Raw genomic sequence first — 21,072 nt, forward strand, 5'->3', positions numbered from 1 at the left:
TCTGGTTTTGGCCAATAGGGCGGTAAGGATCCAGCAGAATGGGATGACGGTGAATCCTGCTGGTGTGCTGTGAATGAGAAGCAGGAGGGACTGGCAGCTTGTGTGCAGGAGGGAAAGCGGATCGATCCAGAGCCCCTGGATTAGCAGAATAAGGAAAGGTAAGGCTGTTTTTGTTTATAGGAAAGCACTCTGCAGGCAATTTTTTCCTGTAAGGTTTGGAGGGAACAGGAATGTGTGTGGTGGCACTTGCTTAGTGTGTGTAGCGTGTGCCTTTGTCTTTATGTGTGCTGCAGGGGTATATAACATTGCATGTTCACTGTGTGTGTCTGTACAGAGATGCCTGGGGTTTATGTGGATCCAGCAGCAACGTATGAAGCCTAAGCAGTATAAATGTAATGAGAGGAGACAAAAGGGAGAAATCACCTCACGAGTACAAGGGGGAAAACAGTAGTGCTTTCTGGTTTGATTGGAAATGAAGATGACGAGGCTCTTAGTAAGCTGTTTGCAAACAAAACAGAGCAAGTGTGTGTGCATCTGTCTGTGTATGTATAGGATCTGCAGTGAGATGTTAAAATGGGAAAGAGGAGGTCAGACTGGAGCATTAGTCATCACAGGTGGAGATAAATTGCAGGCAATCTGTGTAATCAGATTCTCTAACATGGAGAGTGCAAGTGAGTACGAAAGTGGATTAATCCTATCTGCTGTGCCAGCTACACCTGGAAAGCAAAGGGGAGTGGATGTGGTGGAACTTGGACAGGTTGTCTGACTGGTTAGAGAAATCGATGCTCAAACTGCTAGAGTGATAGTTGTTTCCACAGACCTGCTATTTCCCATTTAATGATGCAAAGAAAAGGTGAGCATCTCTGAGGATAAGGTTAGAGCCCACAAATTAATGTTATCTGGAAGAACGGGACCACATCAAGTAAATTAGCCTGTGCCCCTCCTTTTGGTTCACTGCCTTTGCTCTGATAACAAGTGACTGCTGAACAGACAGGGCAGGTGGGGGAAGATGAATTACAAATGTGGCAAGTGGCATTAAGCCATGTAGACAGGGAATGTTGTTTGAAGGGATGATGTTATAATCACACTTCTTCAGCTTACATCTTTGCAAGCCTTTAAGGCAGGGCTGTCCAGTCATTAACTGGAGCAGGGATCACAGCTCACTATAAGGCATTAACAGCTTTAGCTGCTTCTCATATATTTTTACCACCTCATTGTTTTCAAGCCAGGATCCAGAGAAAAGTGTTGTTGAGAAAAAGATGTGGCTTACCTGTGGAACGCTGTGATGCTCCTCATCTCTGTTGGAAACTAATTCTTATGATGAGTGTTGAGGGAGATACGCTTTTTCTGTTTGCTCAGAAAGCAATAATCAGAGGGTCCCTCCAAAAAGAGCAGTAAAAGAGAAAACCCCACAGGGAGAAGCAACAAAATGGCTTATCTTGGATTAACCAAACCTGTTTGCCAAAAAAAGTTCTTCTTCCTCCCTGACATGAAATTTCTTTCATCAGAGGTCAACTTTTTTCCACCCAAAGTTCTTTCTTTTCTGTGGTTTTCCTTTGTGGCCTGAAGGTGGGGAGAATGACTGCTATTCCCATCAGAGAGCACCTCCATGCTCATGTCTACACTCTGCCCATGAAATCCTCTGAAGTCTCTGGGATGTGCCGAGGGGGGTGGTATACTGAGTCTGACCCCCTCTGCCTCACAGCTTGTACACATGCCCCAACTGAGATTGCAGGGACACTCACTTGGTACAGATACAAAAATGCTCCACCTTATAGAGGATATTTGTATTTGGTGATAAAAAAGGGAACATGCTGCAGATTCCTGTAAGATAGATGCAGGCTTTCCTCATGCCGCCTGGAATAACTGACTGAAAAACAGGTCTAAGACAGGGCACATACTGTAAGCTAGGGAGGTTTTGTCTCTTGATTTCTCATGCCTTTCTAATCCTTCAGGTCCTTTAAGACAGAAAAAACATGATCACAGTTGAGTTTGACTGCAGCTTTCAAAACACTAACAGCAACAGAGTGAGCTAAGAAATGAAGCAAAGCAAGTCTGGCTGTCTGAAAATAAACTCCCCAGCATAATAAGCTTCTTTCCCTCTGCCCCAGCAACATAGGAATAGTTAAATAACTTGCTTATTCACACACTCCAAAAGGCTGCAGAGCTCCCAGGTGGCAGAGCAGGAGGTTCTCCCTTCTAAAAAATGGGCAGATACTCAGCACACCTGGAGAGTCCATCTCTCTGCACAACAGAGGAAGTCATTCGCCCTTGCTGGTTTTGGGGTGTGCATCTTCCTTGGGAGATGTACCCAGGGAGTTGGAAGGATAAGCATCCCTCCGACTTTGCAGCAGCAGTAGGCTGGTGTTCGCTTGCAGTGGTTATTGCTGGTTGGGTGACTACATTGTTTGCTTCTGCCCTCAGAGTCAACAGTGAGGCTCAGGAGCGGGCAAAATGCCAGCGTATTCCCAGGGAAGGTTACGTCATTGCCAATTCACTGGTGCCAGACACTGTGCTGGAAACTTGAGGTCGCTTTTTGCCATTAATTGTCCAGATGATTAATTCATGCAATGATATCATGTTCTTGGGTGGAGGTTAGAAGGTTATGTACTCTAGTAATGAGAGGCACGATGGGATGCAAAACTTGTGCTCCTTATTAATGTTAACACTAATTACAACAAACAACAAACTAACCACTGCATCCTCTGTATCACCCTTCCTCCCCCAGAAAAGGTACCATTTTTTTCTCTTTTTTTTTTTGGAAGGGGGGATGGCGACGTCATGTGTGAGCAAGTGCTCTTATGGGATTTGAGTGCCCTTAACTTTCATAACTATTCTGTAATAAGGATTTTTGCTTTTGTTATTTTAAAATAATTGTTTTATTTATGTCATTTACATTGCACTTTCCAGCAAGAAAAAACATTTTCATCCCCCCTAAAAAAAAAAAAAAAAGAAGTGAGTTTGCTTTTTATTGCACGGTGGCTGGTGTGTTGTATTGTGGTGTTCTCCACTCAAAGGATGCTGCTCTGTCTATACGAGTGTAGGATCACTTCTCAGTCAACCTGGAAATTCTCCAGTGTCAGGTTTTTCAGTAGATACTCTAGGATATTTAATTCTGTTTTTACATTTTTAGGCTAAAAATCGCATTCCTACCTCTTTAATAGCTAAGCAAATAAGCCTAGGATTCCCAGATGGGCATAACAAAAAGCTGCCCTAGCCCAGACGCAATTAATAGCTGAAAAAGTTGCAGCAACTTGATCTGATAATCTATTGGTAGGTGAAACTGATAACTCCAAATGCCAAACAAACCACCCAGGGCATTTTCAGAGCTGTTGTAAGAGCATTTTCTGTCAAACAACGTCACTTCTTTGCCCTCCCCCTCACTCATCCCAGGTTGTTCTTCTCCCCTCAGGCCTCTGTGGTTTTGGCTGGCTTGTGTCCCCAGAGGTGTACAAAGCCCTGGATCATAAGTTTTCAAACAGCCTGGTGAGATGAATTGGAAACCTTCCAGTTTTAGATGTGCCTTTTATTTATGGGATGAAATGGTTTCCTTTCTGTTTAAGCAGTGGGGAAGCCATGCCCTCTCTCCATTCTGGATAATTTTTCACTTCTTCTCATCCTTTGTGTTCTGCTGTGATATTCTCCTACCTCATCTAGAGATTTGAAAATGTCAAGGAGTTTTTTTGAATGCTGACAAATAGCAGAGATTTGATTAGCAATAGTAGCAGATCATTTACCAGTCCAGCACTGTAGACTCATATATATTTATAATACAGATATCAAGGAAAATTAAGTGATTATGCAGAACTAATGAGGTCTGTATTAATGGCTATCATGTTCCAGACACTCATCTATTGTCTGTTTAATGAGGAATAATCCTACTGTGTCTGGGCAGATCAAATGCTGAAGCAAGGGTGCTGTATGACTTTGATGCCCTTAGCAGATTATACTAGCCACAGGAAAGGGTGCCTAGGGCATGTGCTTGTAATTTAGACCTTGCTCATAAAGGGGAAAAAAATAATGAGATGGCCTTGGAAAAGTAGGAGGAAGGGTCTGTGATGTGGCCTTTCAGTGGAAATGATCTTTTGTCCTGATGGCAGCCCTCCATTGCAAAGGGTTGAATTCTGCATTGCCACCACAGTGACATGAAGGGCAGAAGAGGATTGTCTCCTTCCCAGGATAGCCTGTGATGGGCTGGCATGGCAGGCGGTGGGAGAAAAAAGTGGATTGGATGGGGTAGGAAAGACCCCCTTTCTAGGCTTCCTGAAACTGGAAATATTGCCTTCAAATAACTTCCGAGAGAGTAACTGTAGTAGTTTTTAAAGGCACATTAAATTTTGCTGTAAACTATCAGACTGGGCTATGAACAAGGCAGACAACTGCTGTGCTGTACCGTACTCCAATCTGAAGAACACCAACAGTGTTATTTTCCTATGCGTTGGAAAGGGGCATCAGAGTCCACGTTATAGGGAGGAAAATGGTAGGACTGGAGAGCCTGGTGAAGAGCTGCACAAAGTAAGATAGAGGGGTGTGCCTATTTTTTTGAAGAACAAAGTTTTGGTTTTGCCGAACTTTATGAGGTTTGGCCAATTCATTTCCTGCACTCAGCACGTGCCAGAGCCAGCACTTCTTCACTGTATATTTCAACTGGGGACCATGGAAAAGCATTGGCTTCCTTATTTCGTCTCATATAAAGGAGCAAACACACATACATACCAACTTCTTTTAAAATATGGCAACCAGTGTCTTCAGCAAGGTCTTCATGGTTTAAAATGGTTATTTGTTGAGCTCCCTTGAATGTAAAATTGTGCTATCCCAAGCCCTACATTTTAGTTTACAATTTCATTTTAATTGACAATGGCACAAACACAGAAGGATATGGTTTTTTAACTTACTGGTTCTAGACCTTGGGAACCACAGAGCCATTTAAGAAAGGATACTGATAAGTCACTTTTTAGTAAAAGTGATAGCTAAAGCCGTTCACATTATTTGGAGTCAAATAAGCAGTTAACTGATTTCCTTCCAAGTGAATGGAGAAAGTCCCACTTGTATGCAACTCAGGACTTCCAAACTTGGCGGAAAAAAACAGCCAGAAATGTTTACATCATATCTCTTGTGTAGCCATTTAAATCTAGAAGTACTGATAGGCTTTCACCACCACTAAATTAAGTTCATAAACACAAGCATATTAACATAGAGCTGTTAGAAAAGCAAAATCAAAAAAGCAGCAGAAGATTCAGCTCTAAGATGATTCAGACCTCTAAAATCTGTTTTTTAAAATATAGTAACACTCCCTTTTTAGGTAAAAGGTGTTATTTTTTAATATAGTGTATCTTGACCCTGTGTGATTGTCTTCTTGTGTATAATACAATGAACATATCCATTATGCTGTCATCTTTCTCCCCCACTTTTATCTGTACTTTGCTGAGTTTAGAGTAAGGCTGAACAGCCCTGTAGTGCATCGCAGCCCAGGAACATGTCAAAGACCTCCTTGGCTGTAGAAACACTTTTTCTTGATTCTGCAGAACAAGCCGACAAACTCCAGAGGAAGCTATTAGAAAATACAGATCCTTCTCAGAGAAAGAAGTCAAGAAAACCAGGAGTTTTCTCACTCAACTTACCAGCACAGCACAGTTGTTTAGAGCCACTGCTCTAGTGAAAAATAAAATGGAAATTCAACATAAAGAATGATCACATGCTTCCAAAGGCGATGGGACTGTGTGTTTCTGTCCCTGAGTCACCACACACACCTCTCATGCGCTGTGCCCGTCACAGTTAGCTGCCAGAGGCTGTGGACTCAGCATGTGGGCAGGGAAACACCCTTGGCACATGGCTGTTCTCTGAAGTGGACCTGACAAAACCAAATAATGTGACAAGTTAAGAAGCATTTATTCCTTTTTTAGCCCCAAAGATTTTGTTTTGCTGCTTAAAGATGAGACTCAGTGCCTGTATTTCCCCTTCTGGTTGCTAAAGCATTGATTGCACTTTGGCAAGTCGGGTTGGATGAAACACTGTGCTCTCTCCAGCAGCTCAAGGCTGCTATATTTAGCTTGATGCTTCTATCTAAAATAGGCCTGGGTGTATTTAGTTAATCTTTTGGGCAGGCTTTCTTACTCCGGCAGCCTTGTGAAGTTTCTTTTGACAGAAAAGAGAGGAGTAGGCGAGGTAGGGAGGGTGCTGCTTTATAATGAAGCTGAAAGAAGTTGACAGGAATTCATATTAGGTTACCTTGGTTTACTCTGGGCAATCTTAATAATTCAGCAGAGCCTTTCAGTCAGGGCTTCCCACGCTGTTCCCCACAGGGCCAGTTTAGTGTATGAGAGTTTCTTGAGGCCATTCAAGGCACCAGCTCCTAAGAAACACAAGGCATAGGAGAGGATGGTGCCTGTCAAGAGCTAGAGCTGACAATTCCTATTAATGTGCGGGAAGGCTTTTCCTGGGAAGATTCTTTGATGTCTCTGACTCTTGGTCACAGTTCATGGGCCTCTGGCTTTATGTGTCATGCCTCTGTGTTGAAAGTGCCACGTCTTTCGCTGAGCCCCAGGGTCAGACTGTCCCCTCCTTAGGTGTGACCCATACAAAGAGCAGGACAGTGCCTTCAGTCAGCGAGGGCAGACACAGACCTTGTGCAGTCTGACATCTCCTGCAAAAGTCATGCCAGCTGTCCAAGATCATCTGCCTCCCACTGAAGTCAGACAGAGAGAGGGATTATCTTCTTTTATTTCAGTAAGAATCCCTTTGAAGTTCATGAGAATTTTGATTGAGCTAGAAGGGAAGGAATTGACTACCTGCTTTCTGAGGTAGTTGCCAGTTAGAGAAGTAGCATTGCGAGTTTTTATGATCTGTTCTGCTAACTTGCAAGCAATATTGCAGTTTGGTAAATGTTCCCTTAAAAATAATGCAACAATCAGAGGAGGATATAAGACGTGTTTCAGCATTGCTGAGGCATTTCATCTTTTGGACAGAAAAGTTCTGTGGCTATCTTTGGTTGACTGGAATAAATAATAACAGCAATATGCTGTGAACTTGTGACAGTTGAACCTCATAATGCTCCTTCAACCCAACTGTTAGAAGTAGTCAGCCAGCAATATATCAGTGCAGCATCTCTCCACTGTAAGACTACAGCTCATCAGGCATAAGACAGGCTCTGGAAATGCCATCTTTGAAAATTTGTTTGAAAAAGAAAGCCTGTGAATGAATGGGATGTTTGAAACAAAATTTACAAGAAATTTTGGAATACTTATTGTGCTGGTTTGGAGAAAAAAAATCAAAGTTGCCAGATTTCTTTGAAATGAACAGTCTGGTCTTCAATCTACTCTTACAGGCATAAAAATGCTTACTTCAGCTGCATATGTCTTCCTGCACTGTAATTCCTCCCATTCCTCCCATATAGCTATGGCTTAAAAGATCTTGGTGCTTCTGTTAAGAAGAACCTACACCTTCAGCTCCTCCTCTGTTAGTCTGCCCTTCTCTCCATCTGGTTGTTGGATGGTCAGGATCTGCTGAAGAGCCTGAGGTAGTTCTGAGGTAGTTGTCCTCTGGCTTCAAAACACGAAAAACACCAACAGAGTTTAATTCTTTGTGAGGCACCTACAACTGCAACTTTCTCCAGAGCCTCCCGCACCTTGGACGAATAGAAGCAATAGCTGGATACCTTCATACAATGCTGCAAGACCAGCATATTTTCCAAGAGCAGAATAGGTGGTGAAGAATGAATAGACTCTTTAGTTGTCTAATCTCCTAAATGCATGTTTTTTGCCTAGTGATAGAGCATCAAAGTTTATGGGCAGGTAAGGAAAACTCTGATTTTTTAAAGACAGCATAGCACATGCCTGTTTCATGGTATGGTCAGGGCTAGCAGCTGATGGGGGAGGTGAAATAATAATAGAATCATAGAATGGGTTGAGTTGGAAGGGACTTTAAAGATTATCTATTTCCAACCCCACTTCCCAACCCTGCCATAGGAAGGGACACCTTCCACTAGGTCAGATTGCTCAGGTCCCTATCCAATAATCATCAGCAATAAATCTTTGTGAGCCTCTAAAGAGCATTTCTGAAGCTCAAAATACAACCAGGGTGTCCATTTAAACTAACAACAGGTTCTTCATTTCCTCTTGGCAAAACTCACTTGCCTTTGCTAACACAGAGCAGTTGTTGTACTTACTAGCTGGGAATACTCAGTTTCTAACTAGGTTTTCCAGCAGTTTCTCTTGCCAAAAGGTTCCTGCTGCTCCTTCATTAGTATTAAGGAGCATCAAACAGGTGCTATGACTACATGGAGATGCCAGCAAGACCAACATTTTGATCAGCAACCTCACTGCTGCTTGCTAGCAAAGAAAGCCAAGGCTGGCAGCAACCCTAGGGGATGAGCTCTGCCATGAGGGTCAGTGATGAACAAGCAGAGGGAGGGCAGGGCCAAGGCTGACAAACCAGATGCCATCCCTTGCATCACTTGGCGATGTTTCTTGTTCAACTTTCAGGGCAGCACAAACTGAAAAATCAGCTCAGGTAGGGACTGCTGCCAGACACTGACTAGCTCTGCAGATGATGCACTGTCAGCAGCTGCTGCTCAAGATCTAGCTGCCCAGGAGAGAGCTTCTGCTTTACAGATGAACATCTGAGCTCTCCTGGGATGTTTAAGCAAGTGTCTTTGGGTCGGGGTATCATATGCTCATGCAGTCCTTGCTGAAGTTGGGAGGAATCACTGTTTTCTTCACTCAGGCTTTTGGGGAGCTGCTGCTTTGCTCTTGCTGCAGTGGCTATGGCTTAGATCCAGACTGGTTTGGATCAGCTGATGAGTATTTACAAATTAGCCTTGGAGTTGTTTTTTCCAGCAGAAATGATAAACTCATGACAGGAGGAGTTGGAAGAAACTACAGAAGCTGCACTAGTGGGAGGCCAAGCTCAATGATCCTAGTCTTCAAATCCATTTGATTTTTTAGAAGTGCTCTGCAGTGCTTCAGTACTAATTGAAGAGATCCAAAGCAATTATCCTCTTTCAGAAATGAGATAGTAATGATGGAGAGCTGAAGCAAGACAAGAGCAAGTGATTAAGCCGATAACAGTGAAGGACTTCTATATATTTGTTATCATGCTGTGTACAATATTCATGCTCACAAAACGATCCTCTCTTGCCCTGGTTTTACGTTTGGATTCTCATATGAAGTGATTTAACTAGGGTTGTTCCTGCACCTCTTAGGAAAATACATGTGGTTGTACAGGGCCTATCACCAAAATGTGAATGTGATTCAATACTTTGATGAAGTTCAGTGATGATACCAGATATTCTCAACACATCACTGCATCATGTTTGGTTACTGCTTTTGAATTGAAGTAGATAGGAAAGGGGACAGAGGTTGTTGTGTCTAACGTGTTTTATTTATAAAAGACCATTCATACACTACTTTCTTACATAATTAACACCGTCTGGGTATCAACAACAGTTTCTTCAGTGATCTGCTCTGAAACAGGAGTCCAGTGACATTAGCAGTACTCAGCTGAGCTGAGAACTCTCTATATTCTTCCATATTAAAAAGTAATATGGTTCTCAGGTAGACAATTTAAAATTTTTGTGATTGTACTTACTTTGTATATTATTGAACATCTCTGCAATCTGCATTTATATCGCTGCCCATCTCAGTCTCTCTCGGACTTGACCCAATTTACCCTTTTCATGCTTTATTTATGTAGTTAGTGACTTGTTCAAAGTAAAAAGCCCATAAGAAAAAAAAAAACATAGAGAAAGGAACCACTCTTTCTATCCACAAAACCCGTAAGATCGATTTTGTTTTGTATACAGTCTTGAAATTAAGAAGAATGTTCTGTGTGTTTTAGTGAACTGACTGCTGTACTGCAACATGCAGGAACATCAGCTCTGCCCTTCAGCTCCAGCCTGTGGAAAAGATATGCAAGTGTAAGCACAGGCAGAATTTGGCTCATTGTCTTAACAGGGGGAGGCCAGGGTGAGTGTATAGCTTTCTGCAAAGCTGCAGGGAATAAACACACTCCCTCAGCCAGCTGTAGTTAACACCTTGTCATCCATGCCAGTCTCTGAAATATTGAAGCTAAGAATTATGCTCTGGGGTTTGTTCTTCAGTTTGGTTTGGTTTGGTTTCTTAACCAGTTCTGTGCCTGCACAGTGATGACAAAGCAATGCAGTTGTTATCACGTGGCCAGAAAGTTTTAAATCTTCTGGCCTTTATGATCCTGGGGGCACAGGCACTCAGACTGGGCAAGATCTGAAAATAAACCTAGCAAAGCAAGGCAGCATTCTAGCTGTTACTCAGAGCTCTAAGGAGTCTGTTTTGGATTCTTCAGCTACTCTTGCAGTCTACTCTTTTTTTTTTCTGTAAATACATATCCACAGTAAAAGTGGCCTTTTTCGATAAGCTTCAGTCATGTGGGACAGCACCACTTAGCTCTGAAAAATGCAGATGTCCCAGAGTGGAATAGAAATACTTCACAATGCTGCTTTTATCATTTGTTGTATCATCATATAATTCTACATAAATAGCTGCAATCTACCTCTCCTGCTAGTCAGGACAAAGTAGAAAGGGAGGCCCCAGTGTGGCTCTCGGATAACTTCAGTGTGTGATTTGTAGGATGCTCCTGTTTCTGTTCTGCCTGCTGCAATGCTCACACTCTTTGTAACAGGTTAGTCACACCATATTTGTGTGGGTACCCTGAAGGAGCTCACGTCAATGTGTGTGACTTGAGTTCCTCTCACAGTGTCCTGCTTGGGCTGTCCAGCTGCAGAGCTGCTACATGCTCTCTCTTCCCCTCTTCCCCTTCCTTCTCTTCTCTCCTTGTGAAAGAAGTTCAGAAAGCATAGGAGAAGGAGAACCCACAATAGCTTTGTCCTTTATGTTCCCTGTTACAAAACAGTTCTAAGCGACACATTCTTTTCCTTCAAGAAACCTTATTTCCCCCCCAATCATGGTGGCTACATATTTGCCAGCCCTTGAAAGATTTGGTGGTTGGGTTCTTAAATAAGGCTGACCAATTTTGTAACCCTTAAAAGCTTTGTAATTCAGCTATTGATCAGCAGGGGAACCAGAGCTCTTGAAGCTGCTCATGCTGGGCAGCATGGAGGTGTGTGAGCAGAGCCTTGCAATTTCCCTGCCCTCTGCAAAAGAAAGCTTGTCTTCTTAAGGGAGGAAACCAAGGCACTGACACTGAGTGACCGTCCCCCAAGCTGACAACAGAAGACTCTGTTAAAATTATACTGGGCTTTATTTCCATCCCTGGGCCCAGCCCATTAGCCTGATCTCTCAGGACTTTGTCTGGGTCCAGAACCTAATCTGGTTCCCACATTCATATTTTCTGGTACTTTTTGCCTAAACACAGTTTCTGGTGTCTAAAGCCAATTATGGAGAGCTTGTACACCATCCAGCTTCAGTACAAAGAATGGATAGGCAAACAGGCAGAAAATTATGCAAGAGGGAGACCAGAAGTGGGTGCAAATGGCAGCAAAACTTAGATGGAATATACTAGCACTACAGATGGTTTAGAAGACTTCAGATGTTTGAAGGAAAACTTTCTAGCCCCCAGAAGCATAAAAAATCTAGGAAAGAAATGGAATTTTTGTGACATCTTAAAATGAATTAGAAGCATTGAAGCATTGCAGGAATTATGAAGTCGTGTTTGAAGATTTGTTATTTGGAATTATGCAATTGATTTTTTTCTTATAAACATATCAAAAGTCATACAATTTGCGTTCCAAACAGAAAATCCTTCTTATAGTCATCAGTTAATTGATAATTATCTATTTTATGTATATTATAATCTCTTAGTGAATTGCTTCTTCCCTTTCACAGCCCATAGCACTTTTTTTCACGCAACATGTCTAGTTCACTCTGTAGTAATGAAATATTTTGTTTACCTGCATTTTGAATAACCAGCCTATTGTGGCAGAACTGAAATACAGTAGAAATAAAATGGCATAGCAATGAAGAAGAGTATGTGATCATAATCAAGACAGGAGCTCCATTAGCACTGGGCAAGCTGCTGTAGTTTCCTCTGAGACCCTGTGAGTTGTCAGTCCCTCAGGCATCTCTTATCTGGATAAGCCCTAATGCATATTGGCAGGCCCTACATATTAAATACACCCAGCTTCTTGATTTTATTCAGATCAGCACTCTTCAAAGCAGTACATCTCTCAGCTGAAGGAAATCCCTGCTCTATTAATGGCCTGTCTGGTGCCAGTTTCACTCTTATCACCATGAAATCAGGACTTGTACAGTTGCTGCAGGAAACTTGGAGTATGTCTTATAACACACAACATGAACTGCATCAAATCCAAGCTTGGGAAGGAAAGAGACAGGGGCTTTAGAGCCTTCCTTCTTACAACTTCATCTACTTAATATGCAAAGCATTTATCTCTACAAATTCTCAGGTTTGTACTGCTGTCTCCTGCTTTTCTCTACTATAATGGTGAGGAGTAAGTGTAAATGTGTAAGTATTAGCCTTAATGGAAGCATTAGTGTCACTATTGCTTGCGGTGGGAATGACCACAATACTCTTGGGAAATAAGAGATGGAGACAGTATGCCAACTCAACTGACTTTCAGATGGAGATGGCTCTGTAGTATTCAAGGATTAGCACAGGATTTCTTTCCTCATACTGCCTGCTCCAGTTGAGCTGGATCTGGCTTTACTGATAAGCAAGCATTGATACTGAACAGGGACAGGCTACAAAAGGCCTCCATAGGCTCTTTGACAAGGGGATATTACCACTGAGAGAACACCACAGCTATTAGGTGTCAACAGGATTTCCAAAGCGAGAATAAAATGAGGAAATAATATATTGTTTCCAAGAAGTAGCACATAAAAATTTGTTCTGGGGGATATTAAAGTCAGATAGTATTATCATAATATTCAGATTTATTTTTCACTAGAAAATTTTTCACTATTTTTCATGGCTTTAATCATTGTCCTTCGTAATCTACTTGAAAGGCTGATCATCTTACAGTGATATTTTGTCATTTTAGATTTTTTTTTACCCCATCTTCTTTTCCTCACTTGTCATGACAAAATAATAGGCAACAGAGGAAACAGACTGACTCATTTTCTGTGCAGGGTGTAGCTCTTGGGAAATGGTTCCATTTGCACTCAATTTGGTATGTGCACACCCATTATCTTCAGGAGATAAAGCAAACCCCCTATCATGAAACTGCTATATAGAAAGCACTGACAGCTTTGCAAACTGAAAATACAAATAAGATTTGTGAAGCCTAGACTTCCGGTTAAATAGCCACCCAAGCAAGATGAGAGGATTTTTTTTATAGGTCTACAGGAATGCGGCAATAAGACAATGGAATCGTTGCACCTTTATATGAATCAGGGGCTTAATGAAGCATGTTGAACATTGTGAAGTGATTTGCTTCTGACAAAGAAACATCCTGCCATCTCTGATGATCTCTCTAAATAGAGAAATTGAACGCACAAGACACTGACTTCTTGCAAAAATCCTTAAAGAACACAGTTCCAAAGGAAATCACTGCTGCTGTGAAAGGTAATAAAGAATTTAGGAAGTAAATGGAATTCTGAAAGAGCACATGTTTAGAAAAACTAAAAGAGAGTAGGTTTAGATTAGATATTAGGAAAAAATTCTTTACTATGAGGTTAATGACACACTGAAACAGGCTGCTCAGAGAAGCTGGGATGTCCTCGGAAGAGGTGGGATGTCCCACCCCTGGAAGTGTTCAAGGCCAGATTAGGTGGAGCTCTGAGCAACCTGGTCTAGTGAAAGGTTTCCCTGTGCACAGGGAAGTTGGAACTAGATGATCTTCAAGGTCCTCTCCAACCCAGGCAATTCTGTGATTCTATGATTCTGGCAAGAAACCGTCTAACACATGGCAGGAGACTCAGGCCCTGGATAGCATCGTCTGATGGCATGCTGTTTCTGCTCCCCTGCCCTGGCACCTCCTCCAGCTGCAGGGTCCTGACTTCTGGTAACCAGCTCAAAAGCTACAGTATGACTCTGCTGGTGTCAGTCACAGTAGATACACGACTTTCAGAAGTGTACGTGGCACTGGGATGCATAAACCCCTCTGATTTTAGGTGGAATTTGCATGTAGTTTTACATGCTCTGGAAAATTTAAATCAGTGTCTACACTGGAGCTGTATTGTGTTGCTGATGCTTGGGAAAGCTCCCAGTAAACTGAATACCAGCATAGAAACTCTGTTTTCCTCTGTTCTTTTGGATGATTTACAGTCTTTCCGACTCTTATGCTTTTTGTATATGCTTCAGGTTTAAAAAACGTGGAGTATTCGGTGGGACAACCTTTTCCTTTTCTATTTTCTAACCCATGTTGTTGTAATTTCCCAATTTATGGAATTTCAGCTGATGCTGAAAAATACCATGTGAGCCTCTTGAGTCCAGAACTCTGGCAAATGAGGTAAATATCTTGTTTTATTCTACTTTCAGTTCTTCCCAAGAAATGCCAGGCTATGGCAAGCTTGTAAATGCTGAAGCCATTCAAGGGGAAACACTGAAAGCTTGACAATAATAAATAATCTCTTCCTTTCCCCTTTTTTAAAATATACTAGAAATGTGGAAAATACACTTTATAAAAATAAACTGTAAGAGGAAAGCCATCCAGCTGGATTTAGAGCTCCCTAACACTGCTGTCTCTCCACAGAAGTTGAGTCCCACATTGTGTCAATATGCCTGAAGGTAGAAAGGGCCCCATGGGAATGTCTTAAAACTTGAAGGTATGCTGAAGACTATCCACAAAATGTATGTGAGAGGTATCAGTCAATGGTTGTTGCCAGGTGAGGAGCATCCCCTCACCTTGCCATCCACCATGGGGCAGAAATAAGTGTGAAGTCCCTTATGGTGAGGGATGTTGATTTTCCCATGTTGATTTTCCATCTTGCCACCGCCAGCATTGCTCTGTTGAGGCTGTCAAGAGCAGTAATCAGACACCAGCTGGCATGGTCGTGTCAGTTCATTACCTAACAGCATAAGATAACAAGCTCGGGGGAAATCTAAGCGTGGTTAACAGCTATCAGCTATGAGCCAGTTGAGTTTGGTTCCCTCTGGATGCTACCGCACATCAGAAAGTAACCCGACAAGAGGTTTAAGTGAACATTTTGTTCTTGTTTTCCAACACATGTCAACAGGTTTTCTGAGATAACTTGTATCTCCATGGACTATATCCTTGAGAGAAAGCAGGTAGGTGCCTGGCTGTTGTCAATGTGCTAAGTGAGTAGATTGCATATCCCCCCTTGCTCTTCCAAAAATATCAGCCAGGAAGTTTAACTGAGTGTAAGTGGCTGATGGTGCCAGCCTCTTTGCTGTTGTTTTCAAGGTCAACTCTAATTGACCTTACTCTTGCTTCATTTGGTTGCTGACATTGTTTCCTTTTGATTCCTGGCGGTGCTCACATTTTTAGGATTTCTGTGTTCCTGCATTGTCTCCCGGTTAAGCTGATTCCTGCTTAATTCCTCCCTTTCTGCTTATGCCTTCTCCTCCTCTCCTCCTCTCACTCTCTTTCTTGCCTGCTCCCTTTCCTTAGGACTCACTCATTGTGCTATGCCTCGCTTATTATTTCCCAATTCTGAAGTATAGCCCAGATCCCCATCCTGCAGCTTCACAACCCAGATGCCCTGTTTTCCCAGCTAGCTTTCAGGAGCATCTGTTTCACACAGCAGCAGATTACTCCTGCATGGTGAGAAGCAGCTGCTTGTATTGCAGCTAGAGGAACTCCCCAAGAACTGTTGCTTTGCCTGGAATCAGACCATGGGCTGTATTCCAGCTGTGCAGGGGGCTACCTTCCTGTGGGTAAGTTTGTGCCTGGCACAACCATTACATAGGTGATGTATCTCCCTGTGATGCATGGGAAGACACTGGTGTACACAAGCAAGGTACAACTTGATGGTGTAGAGCCAGCACCTCTCCTACCTGTGGCTCTGGAGTGATAAAATACAACTTAGCAGATCTGTCTTGTTTCTGATGGAGATGCAGGCTCCTGGCTTTGTTGAAGTTACAGCCCCCCTCACTTGCTGGAGTAGGTTCTCTTTGTGCACTGGGTGGATGCAGTGCTGCATGAGAGCTGCACAGAGCCAGATTTGGCCTGACGTGCTGAGCCTTCAGGAAGTCCAAGGGGAGTTTCAAGCAGCAGGAAAACTAGGTCCTAACCCACTCAGCCTGTACCTGTATGAAAATGCCTACTGCTGAAAGTTAAATAACAGCAAGTGTGCAGGATGCAGAAGCAGGCCATGAGGTTTTCCAGTAATCAGAGCAGCATAAACTGCTGGCAGGTTACACTGCTCCCATTGCAGAAGAGATCTCCTCTGTGGCAGTACTAATAGCAATTGACAAATCAATACAGCAAAGCCACCAATAACCTCATTTAAAAAAAAAAAAAATCTCTTTTAATTACATTACTCAGATCATTAGAAAAATGTATGTAATGAGAGGATAGCCTGTACCATCACTCTAAGATACCTAAAGTTGAAGATTCTGACATGACCCCCAGAGTGGAGCCAGGCGTTACTCTCTGCTGCAGCACTGTCATGCTGTTTGAATTTAGCCTCTGCATACTTTGCACTTAGTCTGGCCTTTCCCTCCACTGGCTGGCACTGTCTCCACTAGCTGCTAAGACTGGGCTGCATGCTGTTGGCTTGGGAAGGAAGGAGAGAAAACCTAAGCAACTGATGTCATGAGGAAATCTCTCTCTGGCAATGTCCCAGATTCTCTAGACAAGAGAATTTTGCCAGCTCCCAGTGTCTCTTGGGCAACATCTTCTGCTACTAAATCCCTGTTGGAAAAAAAAAGATGGGTCACTGTAAATATTGCTGTTTGAAAGGGTCCAAGAAGAGAGTGATCATAGCCTTGCAATAAGTATGATATATTGTTTAGTGTGAGCACTGGTCACAATTTGGGAAGCCTGGTTGCAGAGGAAACCTGTGTGTCTTCCAGGTACATCACGGAGTACTCTGACCCTACCCAGCCTTGGTACACCCTATGCCACATGCCTCCGTGCCCTTCTTCCCTCACAGGGCAGAGTAGAGATATTTACCCTTAGCATCAGCCCTGGTTGATGCTTTGCGAGATGCCCCTGTTCATTTGGAGAGCGCAAGTCTCATAGAGGAGAAAGCAGCCATGTAAGCACTTGGCAGTGTGGGATACGCACCTTCACAAGCATGCAAGTCCTGATGGACCCTGTCCCAAGGCTTGTGAAAAGAGCCTGGTCCAACCTGTATGGCTGGGGCTAGGTTCCCTCCCGTGGCTGAGAGCTGCCACAGCAGGAACCAGCAGCTCTGTGATGCAGTGCAAAGCGTGCAAGGGGCAGGTATCTTGTGTAAAGATGCTTCTCCCAAGACCAGTATCGAACGTATATCCCATGTCTGGCCAGTTAACACCAAGGTCCTAGGAGAGAGCATACGTAATTGCTGTACATAGTAATGGGATACTCATTTGGATCCCTTCTGACAGTAGACAGATCTCTGGGATGTTCCTCTTAACCCAAACTGGACCTACTCTGAGTGGACTGTCATTCAAGTGAAGGGATTTTGCTTATTTGTGTCAAGCAAGGTAGAACACACAGTTTCCTGAGCAGAGAACAGCACAGCACATTTTTACCCAGTCTGTAGTGTATAAATCCCCCAAACCCCCTGTAGGCTCTACCACTAGGATCATCCTGGACAGGAAACAGCAGAGGGCTCTGTGCTGGCACTTGCAGTTACTGTGGTAGGACAGGAGTAGGCCAAGTGCTTTGTGGGTGTATACATGAGGTGAGCAGCTAGCTCATAACTCATGGATACTATCTGTTACCTTCTTTTTGGAACAAGTGCTGCAAAAACAAGTCAGTGCTACCAAAGTGCTCACTGGTGTGTGTGTGTTCGCTGATGTTGTGCAGTCACCGGGCGTGCCAGGACCAGGCAGGAAGTCAGCACAATGCCTCAAGATATGTTATCGACTGTAAATGTGGCAGGAAGTCATTAAAGATTTCCTGAGCTATGCCCTGGGAAAAGACTAAGTCCAGGCTCCAGCAAAGTCAGAGGACTTGCACTGCCAGGGTTGAGAAATCAAAAGAAAAATTACTCTAATAAGCCAATGTCAGCAGCTTCAGCAGGGAGCCCTCTACTCCAGATGAATCCTATGCCCATGGGGTTGGGGTGGTGATGGATGACGAGATTTGGGGCACATGTGCCAAGGGGCTCTTTGCAGCTTGATTATTTGCATGTAGGCTCATCTGAGCTTCCCTAAAGCTTTGGGGGCTATGAGGGGGACGGACATGGGCAGGTCCTAATCCTCCATCTATAAAGCTTTGTAAATCCCTATACGTGACAATAAATGAGAGCTTATTATAAGACAGCTATTTGATTGCTCCATGGGCTCTTACTCACTGCTCCAGGATGGAGATTCACAGACATTGAGCTCTCTTGGGCCAGCTGGGAAAAGACAGTTTTCTGTCATGAGAAGGCAAAGAGTTTGGGACAAGAGCATGAACAGTAAGGGAGACCAAACTGCATGAAGGCAAGGAGCTCCAGTATTTGTAGGAGGTCATTCAAAAAGACTTGACAAAGTTAGGGAATGATTTAAACAATGATACAAAGAGTGCCTGTGACTCATTTCACTTAATGTATGGGAGAACTCTTTTATTTTCATTACTGCAGATATGTATGTCTTGAAAAATATATCTTTTTTACCAGCAATAATTTTCTTTTGTTTTTCCCCGAAATCTCACCAAACAAGACTCAAACGCTGTCTCAGCAGATAAAAATTTCTTGGGAAATTACTGTGGAAATCTGTTTTCTGGGATGTGCCTAAAGGTGAAAAATTCTTTAAACTATGAGATTATTTAACTGCTGAAATACTTAGTATTTGGAGTAAAAACAAAGATATCATACTGTGGTCAAGGGAGAAGAGTCAAATACTTACATTTCACAATGTTCATTTTCTCACTTGAAGTGATGAGTGGAATGAGAGATCTTTCTTCCTAAAAAAAGACAAGAGAGGGAAAAGAATATGTGAAGATTAGACAGCCAAACTTCTAGTTTTGAGTACCTGCAAAAATCCTACAAGTGAACTTGCAAAATCAGATAGCCTGCTAGTATTTAGCAACCAACCACCAGCACGCACCTGGTTCAGAGTCAAATTTTAAGTGCATAGAGCAGAAGGGACCGAAACGAGTAGTTTGAAGCTGCCACTGCACTTGATCAAAAGGTGTATAGGGATTTTCCTACTATTTATTGTTTACACGCTATTTGAATTTAGGATTCCTTAAGTTCAGAGCCCTGCTTACAAGCCTGTCAAAGATAATACAACTTCATTCATTTGTATCATTTGCTGATTATTCTATAACAAGCATGTGTTATTTTTAACACACAAAACACCAGAAATTAACGTCTCTCTTTTTAAAATTGACATTTATGATCAGAATATTTTTTTCTCTCTCCACACTGAATAGCTATAAAATTGTTAGCCCCTAAGGTAGTGCAAGCTGATAGTACTGACCAGAAAATGTTGGGGGATGAGAGCTGTGAAACATATTTTGTCCTACCTGTTTGACTGTACCAGTGTAGCATACTGCATAGCAACCAGTAGTCCTTTCTTCTCTTGTTGATTAAGGTACCCATCTAAGAAGCCAACAGGGTTTTTCTTATCTCAGTCTCACAGTATGTATCTCACATATATGTCTTTGATTCTCTTCCCATAGGAGAGAAAGAAAATACAGCTGAAAAAATAAGGTATATTTCTCCATCAGGATTTCAACGGAGAAAGCCTGTCTGCCTGGACTGTAAGGAGGTACCCACACAGACACAGAGATATCCCCCAGGACTGGTGACACCATTGTTCAGCCTTGCTCTTGCTGAGAAAGTTTCCATACAACGCTGCAACAATGAATTTCCTCCGGCGGCGTCTCTCAGACAGCAGTTTTGTGGCAAATTTGCCCAATGGCTACATGATGGACTTGCAGCGCCCTGACAGCTCCACGAGCTCCCCAGTTTCTCCTGCCACGGAGAGAAAGCATCCACAGCCACCTCAACCCTCGCACTCTTCCTCCACTGGCACCAGCATCTTCAGCTCCATCTCCAGTGCCATGAAGCAAACCACACAAGCGGCTGCAGGACTGATCGATCACTCAGTCAGCCCCACACCACCTGTGGCCCAGAAACCCAAGATCCTCCTGGTGATTGATGATGCACACACTGACTGGTAAGGCATCAGCAGTCCTCCTACTGAATTCAGTTTCCTAATGTTTGGGGAATAGAGGGATCTGGGAATCACAGATAATCTGCAGTGGGGTACACAGATGCCTTCACATCTAGGTCAACAGGTCTGGCCCCAGGTTGGTTCCTGTCAGATGACTTGCATAAATGGCAGAGTAGGCTTTTTTCATATCTTTCTTGAAAGAAATGTTCATTTGGTATTCACTGATCAGCTTCCTCATAGCCTCAATATATGAGTGCACATAGGGCATTCTCTACCCAACAGGCTTAGCCAAGTTGTCACATCTAGCAATGGTCCTAAGAGGTCACAGCTGAAGGTGTGTTAGTGTTGTGGTTCAGGACCTTAACCCACTGTTTGTGCTGGCTCTGAATGCTAAAAGGGACCCAATCTCTCCAGCTCTCAATCTCTCTTGAGCTTTCCTGTCTGAAAATTTCTACATAAATTATGAAAAGATAAGCAAGCTTACTGCTGCCTGGTCAAGATTCCTTCACCCACTAAGCATAGCAATAACTATTGGCAAAAGACTCTCAGGCTCAGCTAAGCCTCAAATATGTCTTGTTTATGCAGGTCTCTTTTCAAACAAAAGCATAGAAGTTTGTTTCCTATGATATTGGCTAGCAAAGGACCATCTCCAAAGGGTAGGACAACTGAAGTCTTCTGAAATCTTAGAGAAATTACTTACTGCTTGCTTTTGTTTCATCTGCCAGCTTGTCACAACACAGAAAAAAGGTAAGAGTAGCACAGGTAAGGAGGCAACATTGAGGACTTCAAAATGAAAGAAGTTGGGTTACAAGGTCTTGGCCAAGGGAGGTTTATTTTATTGTTCTTTTCATCCCACGCCACTCTTCTGTACAGTTTTCACCTTTGATCTTCTCTGCTTAACCAGAA

General features: G+C 42.9%; 1 protein-coding gene across 2 annotated transcripts in view; it reads left to right on the forward strand.

Annotated features, from left to right (window-relative positions):
- Window positions 1-21,072, forward strand: part of SYN3 (synapsin III) — a 202,623-nt gene that overhangs the window by 4,915 nt on the left and 176,636 nt on the right. For both annotated transcript variants that reach the window (XM_032689324.1, XM_032689325.1), the window contains exons 2-3: window positions 19-158; window positions 19,670-20,169. In XM_032689324.1, coding sequence (XP_032545215.1) covers window positions 19,853-20,169 — 317 coding nt within the window. In that variant the 5' untranslated portion in view covers window positions 19-158; window positions 19,670-19,852. The remainder of the gene's footprint in view (window positions 1-18; window positions 159-19,669; window positions 20,170-21,072) is intronic.

Source organism: Chiroxiphia lanceolata, chromosome 5, assembly GCF_009829145.1.
Source record: "Chiroxiphia lanceolata isolate bChiLan1 chromosome 5, bChiLan1.pri, whole genome shotgun sequence".
Classification (NCBI taxonomy): Eukaryota; Metazoa; Chordata; class Aves; order Passeriformes; family Pipridae; genus Chiroxiphia; species Chiroxiphia lanceolata.